This window comes from Giraffa tippelskirchi, chromosome X, assembly GCF_054371585.1.
Source record: "Giraffa tippelskirchi isolate mGirTip1 chromosome X, T2T-mGirTip1v1.2.pri, whole genome shotgun sequence".
NCBI classification, from domain to species: Eukaryota; Metazoa; Chordata; class Mammalia; order Artiodactyla; family Giraffidae; genus Giraffa; species Giraffa tippelskirchi.
This window is the reverse complement of record NC_137289.1, coordinates 81,975,651-81,986,272: the sequence shown is the minus strand read 5'-3', so window position 1 is coordinate 81,986,272 and position 10,622 is coordinate 81,975,651. Positions and strand designations below refer to the sequence as shown.

At 35.9% G+C, this 10,622-nt stretch overlaps 1 protein-coding gene across 1 annotated transcript; it reads left to right on the top strand.

Moving 5' to 3' along the window:
• The first annotated feature begins 5,235 nt into the window (after positions 1–5,235).
• On the top strand, positions 5,236–7,274 carry LPAR4 (lysophosphatidic acid receptor 4). Its single transcript, XM_081567901.1, has one exon. It carries the CDS (start codon positions 5,236–5,238, stop codon positions 6,346–6,348), a length of 1,113 nt encoding a protein of 370 aa, XP_081424027.1. The 3' UTR covers positions 6,349–7,274.
• Positions 7,275–10,622: the final 3,348 nt, after the last annotated feature.

Below are 10,622 nucleotides of genomic sequence, written 5' to 3'. Positions count from 1 at the left end.
GCGCATGATTGCACTCATCTCACATGCTAGTAAAGTAATGCTCAAAATTCTCCAAGCCAGGCTTCAGCAATACGTGAACCGTGAACTTCCAGATGTTCAAGCTGGTTTTAGAAAAGGCAGAGGAACCAGAGATCAAATTGCCAACATCTGCTGGATCATCACAAAAGCAAGAGGGTTCCAGAAAAACATCTATTTCTGCTTTATTGACTAAGCCAAAGCCTTTGACTGTGTGGATCACAATAAACTGTGGAAAATTCTGAAAGAGATGGGACTACCGTATCATCGGACCTGTCTCTTGAGAAACCTGTATGCAGGTCAGGAAGCAACAGTTAGAACTGGACATGGAACAACAGACTGGTTCCAAATAGGAAAAGGAGTATGTCAAGGCTGTATATTGTCACCTGCTTATTTAACTTCTATGCAGAGTACATCATGAGAAATGCTGGGCTGGAGCAAACACAAGCTGGAATCAAGATTGCCGGGACAAATATCAATAACCTCAGATATGCAGATGACATCACCCTTATGGCAGAAAGCGAAGAAGAACTAAAGAGCCTCTTGATGAAAGTGAAAGAGGAGAGTGAAAATGTTGGCTTAAAGCTCAACGTTCAGAAAACTAAGATCATGGCATCTGGTCCCATCACTTCATGGGAAATAGATGGGGAAACAGTGTCAGACTTTATTTTTTGGGTTTCAAAATCACTGCTGATGGTGATTGCAGCCATGAAATTAAAAGATGCTTACTCCTTGGAAGGAAGGTTATGACCAACCTAGATAGCATATTTAAAAGTAGAGACATTACTCTGCCAACAAAGGTCCATCTAGTTAAGGCTATGGTTTTTCCAGTATTCCTGTATGGATGTGAGAGTTGGATGGTGAAGAAAGCTGAGCACTGAAGAACTGATGCTTTTGAACTGTGGTGTTGGGGAAGACTCTTGAGAATCCCTTGGACTGCAAGGAGATCCAACCAGTCCATCCTAAAGGAGGTCAGTCCTGGTTGTTCATTGGAAGGACTGATGTTGAAGCTGAAACTCCAATGCTTTGGCCACCTCATGTGAAGAGTTGACTCATTGGAAAAGACCCTAATGCTAGGAAGGATTAGGGGCAGGAGGAGAAGGGGACGACAGAGGATAAGATGACTGGATGGCATCACTGACTCGATGGACATGGGTTTGGGTTGACTCCGGGAGTTGTTGATGGACAGGGATGCCTGGCGTGCTGCAGTCCATGGGGTTGCAAAGAGTCAGAGATGACTGAGTAACTGAACTGAACTGATAGTGATTTAGATATTCATCTTTACAGGAAAAATGGTCTAACTCTGCTTCCTCCAGGAGCCCCAAAGACCCCAAGCATGTTATATTTTGTTATCATTAGAAATTTTTTATAAAGGAAAAACAATGTGAACACTACTGTGAACTCCATATGTGTAGGCCAAAGTTAAAAATTCATGAAAGTCAGATTTCTCTTTGGCCAACCTCCAGGTGACTTGCCTCCTGCCTGTTGTTACTGAAAATACATCTATTCAGCACTCTGAACCCCTAGCTGATTAATTTAGAATAATTGGCTGTAAAGGTAATAGTCTAATGCTACAAGATAATAGTCTAATGCTACTTGCAGTGAAAGATGTAATTAACTGTGTCAATCTTTTTTTTTTTTTTCCTTCATCTCATCTGAAGCTCATGTGTTGGCCCTTTGCCTCCATTCAGTACACAATATGTTAGCCATTTAGGAAAATCTCGTGGTTAAAAACACACTATTTATTTCAGTGGAAAGAAAGGAAAGCCAGTCAGAAAAGATATCTTGTTTCTCTTTTTCATTGATTTTTTTCTTCAGAATTAGTTTTAAGAGTCAAATGCCTCTCTGATTTTTTTTTAACCATAGCTAAGTGGGAAGATATTCCTTTTGGTACACACTCCTGGATTGTCCTGTTATGACAAAATTATGTAATTAAGGTTGAAACTCAAGAGAAGATTCTGAAGTAGAGTGTTAGGAGGTGTTAGGAGGAAGATGTGTTACTAACATGAAGTTCAGCATACCAAGAAAGACAGAGACATAGGTGTCCAGCTGTGCTAGATGAAGGAGAATGTGAAAACTCCTGTAATATTTCTTTGTGGTTAGGTAGGACTCAATGCTGGGCAAACTCATAAAGCTACTCACAAACCCTGTTGAATCTTCCTAGCCTCAGCTGTGAGGCTCAGAGGTAATGTTTGTACAGGGAAGAGAAACTATATAGCCAAGTTACAGAGTGAACCAATGTCTGAATCAGAAATAGAACTCCTTGCTTCCAGTGCTGTGTTAAATCCCAGCACCACACCCTCTCTGCCAGACAGCAAAAGGTGCTGTGTGTTTGAGCAAGGGAAAGCTATGAATAGGGCCTTAGTGACAGTTTTCCCATGCTCTCACTTCAGGATTGAGACTGTAATGCTTTATTGTCTTTGGTCCTTTCTCTCCCACAGAATTTGGTTATGCAAAGCAGAAGAACAGAAGTGCCAGGCATTTGCAGACTGTCTGCTGTGGATATAGTGTATATGTTCTGAGAGATATAAAACTGAATAGAAAACTGGGGAGCACAGCTCAGCTATTTGAAACATGCCATCTTGGGAAGTACAAAATAATATAGAGCCAGTGAGCTAGAAGTATACTCTGTAAAGGGATCACCAGTGGGCAGACTGGAGGGACTCTGAGAAAATATGGAAAGTCTTCTATTATGAAAGCATTTTCCAAGTAAAATTTATTGACAGTACTTATTGTAGAAGGCACTTAATGTTAGGGGTTTTTCAGTCCCATAATTTCTTTAGATTATGTGATTATGTTAGAGGGATATTTTTGGCTATTTTGATTTCTTTCAGCAATAAGAAAAATGACTTCCAGACTAATGGGTAGCATGTCGGGTGTAAAATAGTATATAATGTGGTTTAAGCAGTTGAGAAGTTGCTGTTGTTTTCCTTTCTGCCACCCCCTTGGTGAAGCAATCTGTAGAAACTTGGATTTACAGCTCTCAAAGTGAGGTTTGAACCCCATTGACTGAGATTTTCCTGGCTTTTCATTTTTCTGTTTCAGATTAGATTCATTGACCTTAAGCAGTAATTGTGTACTGTTTTTTTTTTTTTTTTCCTGAGAAAAATGGAAGAAGTCAGATGAAGCAAGGTAGAGAGGATGGAATTAGAGGAATTATAAATTGGGGTACCTTCTGAGCCCTTAATACAAATTAGATGGAAATAGTGACCTCTCTCCAGCAAGATCTTTTTTGTGTGTTTTATTCTTCCTTTTCTTTCAATTCTTCTATTTTTCTTTCTCTGCTACTTTCTTTGTTATCTCCTCTTCTGCTCTCCCCATCTATTTTTATTTCTTCCTTTTCTGGCTCTTTTTTCCTCCTGGACCTTACTGTGTCAAGATTCTTACTATACCCTGCTTTCATATATCAAGGTCGCTTCTGGCAAAAGTTGAGCTGACTTTTGAGTTGAGCCATTTCATATGAGATGAAATGGCCAAGAAGGAATATGATTTTACAGAAGTGTTAGACTCAGGGGAGGCACTCCATAAAGCTCATCAAATGAGAATTCAGAAACAACACACTTCCAATTTTAACTTTAAACTTTAGCTATTAAAAATGCCAACACTTTTTTTGCACTCTGTTTTCTCCAAAGTCAGCTCTCATTCTAGGCACTACAGTGAGTGAATTTTTTTTTTCTCTCAAATCATGTTTTCTTCCCTCAGGACAAACACTAGTTGAAGTGACTTCAGACCTCTATATCTCTGGCAGGTTCCTTCTGCCACTCCCTTTTCTATTATATATGAGGCCCTGTGACCTGTTCCAGGAGTTAGAAAGAAAGAGTGACATAAGGAGGAATCAATTCAGAAAAATGGCTTTCACATTTTAAAATATAATCATGTGCAAACACATTACTGGGTATGTCAGGAACAAAGATCACTTTCACTCCATATCCTCTTTATTGAAAAGAATTTATTCAGCTGCAACTTATTCATAGTGCATTATAGAGCATTCAGAAGACAGTCCTCCAATGGCAGCTGTTGACCTTGGAGCATGTTAGTAAGATTTCTATATGTACCTTTTAACGATATTGGTTCAGATATCCAACAAAGATAATTAGTCATTGACCTCCACGCATACAAGAATGGCTGTTCAACTCAAATCTACCTTTCATATTTCACTTGTATTTAGCCAGAAAAGGCTTCATTGATCCGGGCGATTTTAAAAGCTAAAAGCATGAATGTAACTCATGGAATGGGTTGTGAGAGAGGAAGCAGGACAATATCCAAGGCTTAGGGTCTGGCATGAAAGAACCTTGGTAAGGGACCACAATCTAAAGGAGAGAAACACTGAGATTGTCATTTGAATTCTCTGTATATAAAAGCATTGTAATGGAGTGAAAAAAGTTTCAGCCAGAAGTTTTAATGTACTGAGGAATTCCTGCTCTCTGAACCTGTATTTTAGAAAAAAAGGTAAATCAACATTTTAATTCAGGAGTTTAGTTATAACTTTTTAAAGAGGTTTTCCTGAAGGTCCCATATCCACCTTTAGTCTTGTGCAGTAGAACTAATACTCAACAATTAAGTTTAGTAATACCAGAGAGTAGACAATATAATTTAGAGAAGCTTAATAATCCTCTGGTTAGGATCTTAAAAAGAACACCTGAATTCTGGTTCTGACTATACCATTTACATGTTCTTCCAATTCTGACATTATTGTAATTCTAAACTATATAAGCCTCAGTTTTTGCTTCTGCAACATGATGATAAATTCCTGCCTTGCCTATCTTATGATGTTCTTGTGGGAATCAAATAAAACATGTTTTTTAAGTTAAAAAATTATACAAATTTCCAAGTATTAGTATTTTTTAACTATCAGAATCTCTGTATCCCTACCCCTGCTAGCCTAGGGCTCCCACGGAACAAATACCTTATTCCTATGAATTGCAATGCTACAGTATTGTGCTTACTGTCTTGAGTGTGGTCCCTCCTGTTCCCACAACATACTTTTGTAGTACCTTTTAACATATGGTAGGTATTCAAAAAATACTTGTTAAACGAACTGAATGTGCATGCTATTTCCAGTCTGTGTGAACAGAATATCTTTTACTCCACAAAAATGGATGGAAGGTAGATTTGATGACTCATTTAATCTTATCTCCCATAGGAGGAAAACATTTCCTACCAGTCTTTAGTCTCAGAGTGCTGAACCCTGCAGCCCGCAGGCCTCCTGAATAAAAGTCCATGGGTGACAGAAGATTCATTGACTTCCAATTCCAAGATTTAAATTCAAACCTCAGACCCAGGTTGGGCAATGCTACTGCCAATAGTACTTGCATTGTTGATGATTCCTTCAAGTATAATTTGAATGGTGCTGTTTACAGTGTTGTATTCATCCTGGGTTTGATAACCAACAGTGCCTCTCTGTTCGTCTTCTGCTTCCGCATGAAAATGAGAAGTGAGACGGCTATTTTCATCACCAATCTGGCCCTCTCTGATTTGCTCTTTGTCTGCACTCTACCTTTCAAAATATTTTACAATTTCAACCGCCACTGGCCTTTTGGTGATACCCTCTGCAAGATCTCTGGGACTGCATTCCTAACCAACATCTATGGGAGCATGCTCTTCCTTACCTGTATTAGCGTGGATCGTTTCCTGGCCATTGTCTATCCCTTCCGATCCCGTACCATTAGGACCAGGAGGAATTCTGCCATTGTGTGTGCTGGAGTCTGGATCCTAGTCCTCAGTGGTGGTATTTCAGCCTCTTTATTCTCCACCACTAATGTCAACAATGCAACCACCACCTGTTTTGAGGGCTTCTCCAAACGTGTATGGAAGACATATCTGTCCAAGATAACCATATTTATTGAAGTTGTTGGTTTTATCATTCCTTTGATATTGAATGTCTCTTGCTCTTCTGTGGTGCTAAAAACCCTCCGTAAACCTGCTACATTGTCTCAAATTGGGACTAATAAGAAAAAAGTGCTGAAGATGATCACAGTGCATATGGCAGTCTTTGTGGTATGCTTTGTACCCTATAACTCTGTTCTCTTCCTGTATGCCCTGGTGCGCTCCCAAGCCATTACCAATTGCTTGTTGGAAAGATTTGCAAAGATTATGTATCCAATCACCTTGTGCCTTGCAACTCTAAACTGTTGCTTTGACCCTTTCATCTATTACTTCACCCTTGAGTCCTTTCAGAAGTCCTTCTATATCAATACCCATATCAAGATGGAGTCTCTGTTTAAGACTGAAACACCTCTGACCACAAAGCCTTCCCTTCCAGCTATTCAAGAGGAAGTTAGTGATCAAACAACACATAATGGTGGTGAATTAATGCTAGAATCCACCTTCTAGGTACAAGAACTCTCTTTAGGTCAAGATATGGTTTCTTCTATGATTTTCCTATGCTATGAATAAAAAATTTGAAGCTAATGATAGTGAGAATAGATTAATGTACTGAATAGAGTCAGATACATTTATTTGAATGTTTATTGTAATACATATATTGTTTTGTTCAATAATTATAGGTCACATCTAATTACAACAGCCAAAAGGAATCGCCAAACTCTTCTTCTGGGTTGGAAATTCATTGTACCACATTATATAAGTGGACAGTAGCCTTGACTTCAGTGATATAGAGGTTACTTAAAAACTTTGAAAAAATATATTTCCATTCCAATATTTGGTAATTAGTTTGGGCCTATAAATATAGAACAAATTCAGGTATTTTTTTTAAAAACAACCTTTGGTGTTACTACTGATATATACTAGTCTTTTTTTGCTTTTTGAATTGTTATTGAGTTTATTTTAGTACAAGAATATACTTTAGTTTATTAATAAAAAAGTATCAAAATTTAAAAAGCTAGTAAAATGTATTGTATATATTGTAAAAGCAGAAACATAAATTGTGTTTGTATGAATATTGCTGGGAAGAAATGGAAAATTCACTGGATTTACATATTTGCAGTTACCAGCAGTGTCAGCTTTTAAAAACTTTTACTTTTTTTACACTATATTAAATTTCTTATATGAAATGTCAAATCCAGAAAGCTGCTAAGTATGTGCCCAAAACAGGGCAAAATGGAAAATCACATAAAACAACAAATGTTCATAAAAAACTAAGAGAAATTAACATTTACTCTAAGAATTTTCAATTATTTTTCTTTTGAGAGACTAATTTTTATAAATATTCCATATGTGAAATTTTGAAGCACAGTGCAACCATAAAGCTGCTGCATTTGTGCCCAGGTCAGAAGCAAATTGAAAAAAAAAAAAAAGAAACAAAAGTACAACAAAAATATAATAATAAAACAAAAAACTTTCTTAAAACTTTCATTAATCATTTTTTTAGGGAGGGAGCAGAGATCTGTAACTTTAAATTACTTATGCTTTCATATTAATTTTGGAGCACAGTGTAGCCAGAGAGGTGCTGAATTTGTGCCCCGGTTGGGAGCATATTGAAAAAAAGAACATAAAACAAACTAAACCAATGCAAACAAACAAACACACACAAAAAGAAAAACTCTAAAACAAGGAAAACCACAAAAATATTCCTAACACTTTCATTAATATTTTATTTATTATTAGAGTATATGTAAATTTTAAATTACTGTATTATTTGTATAAAATTTTAGAGTCAAGTAGAAATCCACTACATTTGTGCCCAAGTCAGGACCTAATTGGAAAAAAATAAAAGCAAAATAACTCTTTAGAAAACAACAACAACAACACACACACACACACACACAAAACAGAACTTTTCTTTTCCGAGCATTTTTAAAACTTACAAGATACTGTAACTTTCTTATGATGCTTTGAATTAAAATGTAACTAGGAAGTTACTAAACTGGCTATCTACTTCAGGAGCAATTCAAGTCAATATTTAAAAGTATATACAGGAAAACTTTTTGTAACTAACTTAAACAGCAAACTCCTGGAGAAGGAAATGGCAATCTACTCCAGTATTCTTGCCTGGAAAATCCCATGGACGGTGGAACCTGGTAGGTTACAGTCCATGGGGTTGCAAAGAGTCAGACACGACTGAGCGACTTCACTCACTAAACAACAAAAGCAGCAAAAACATCTTTACAATCACTTACCATTTATTGAATGAAGTATAGATTTAAGAATATTAAAACCTTAAACAAAACTTCTGAGCATGGTATAGCTTGAAAGATTTGTGCTCAGGTAAGAAGTAGTGGAAATAAATATCCTGCATACATACTACATACAAATACACACATAATTAAAGCACTGCAAAACAAAACCAAAATATTCTTAAAGTATGTTTTAATCAATTTTTTAATTATTTAGAGATGTGCTAATTTTAAAATGCTAAGACATCTTAAGTGAAAATTTAAGAAACAATACATTTTATAAGTTGCTGAACTTGCACCAGAGAGTGATTTAAAAAAGGTTAAAAAACATAAAATAATGACAAACGATTAAAACTTTTAAAGCAATAAGCTGATTGTTAAAACTCTTATTAACCTTTGTCTTTCAGATATGTGTAGATTAAAAATACTAAAATTTTAAGATAAAAATTCATGAGCAAAATGTAACTCTTAAAAACTGCTAAATCTGTGCCTAGATTAAGAACTGATTGAAAAAGTCTAAAACAATAGAACAATAATAAAACAGAATTCTCAAAAATGGCATTACTTTTTCCTCACAATCTAAATTCCTAAAAATAATCAGGCATTACATTGTCTTATGAAAACAGGTTATAGATAGAATGTGTAAGGCATTAGATTAAGTTAGATGAAATTAGGTTAAGTTAGGTAAAGTTTGGTTGTTAGGTTATATTGTAAGATCAAATTAGTTATCCAAGTATGAATAATCTTTTTGTTTCTTTTAGTATTCTTTCTCTTCTGTTTCTTACAAATATAAACTATATGTGTACTTTTGTTTGTGCCCTTGACTCTCAAAATTATGAAATTTTAGGAATATGACACCAAGCCATTTAATAGAATATATTAACCAAGTTGGCATAAAATATATCAATAAACCAATTTCTTTCTGTATAATTTCCATATTTAGTTTTGTTTACTTTTCCATTTTTCAATTTATTTTAATTTCCAATTTTATAGTTAATATAGCTTGCTAATATTAAATTTTTTGTCATATACAATGTAACCAACAAAATGTAATGTAAGCTAAATATAAAATTACCTTTTATTTTACATTTAAAAGCAAAAGCAGTCATTCAACTGTAGTTACAACTTGGATTTTAAGTGCTTATTAAATGTAATAAAATACATTTGGATTATCTAGCAGTTATACTTCGGTCAAATATTTATTCAACTTGCTCTTTTTATTGAATTATAATTGATATACAATGTTATATTAGTTTCAGGTATGCAGAAGACCTGAATAGACATTTTTACAAGGAAGATGGTCAACAGGCATATCACATGAAAAGATGCTCAGCATCACTAATCATCAGGGATATGCAAGTAAAATGAGATACCACCTCACATCTGTCAGAATGGCTATTATTAAAAAGACAAGAAACAACAAATGTTGGCAAGAATATGGAGAAAAGGGACCCCTGAACTTTGCCTTTATCTGTGGGCATCCAGAGACAATTTTCTTTTATCTTCCCTCCATCCTTCAGTAAATAACTTATTAAAGGATATGTGATCTCAAATCAATTCCAATACTTTGTTTTTGAAGTTGTCTGAAGACTAATGTACAGTTGCAAAAGGAAAATCCCTAGGTGACTTTTCAGGGATCAAACTGAAAGGTTAAGCTTGTCCAACTTGGCTTTGATTTATTTGCAGTTTATTGCCAAGTTGATGCTTGAATCTGACTTTTCAGATTTGCTGAAATACCCTAGGATGACTGGGAGGCCTGCAGAAAGTCAGGGGGGAAAAACATCTGACAACAGTGATATGATTTTGGAAAGAGGTGGCTGACTGATCAATAACTAAAACAAGTGGTGGTCCCAGGATAGCAGCACCGGGAGTTCCTAGTCATTATCCTTATGTCTTCTAACTCTCAGGGAAAGCAGTGTCAGCATTTCATAAAGCACATTGTATATTGGTTCCCCATGTGATGACAGCGAACACTGCCTTTTCTAACATCATGACCAGCATGGTCAACCCTAGGCTATGTTTAAAATTATAAGAACTTTGTCATTAGTGATTTTCTAAGCCAGATCCTCAGAAGAAATGGGGATATACCATTGGTTTCACATCCTTATTAACCATCTTCCATCTCTGTCTGTACCCCCAAAGCCCTGCAGTTTATGTTTGCTATTGTTTCCCAAACTCTTTACCTATGTTTCTTGTGGCCCTTTAACATCTCTCCCCACCTCTTACAGAACTAGTACTTCTTTGTGGACCAAAACCAATACATAAATGACATAAATGTCTGTCCATGTACACCCATGGTGGATTCATGTCAATGTATGGCAAAACAAATAAAAAAAATAATAATAATAAAAAAGACAGTGACATATTGAACAGATTTACATTAAGACACCTCTACCCACTGCTTTTAATTCTCACTTTGGTGTTTGCATCTTATAAAAGGAGTCTGGGTAATTCAAATGACTGAAGCAGGGTTGGGATGGGGAGAGATGACTGTCCTTGTTAGTGGTAAATCATCTCTTGAACTTCAGCCTC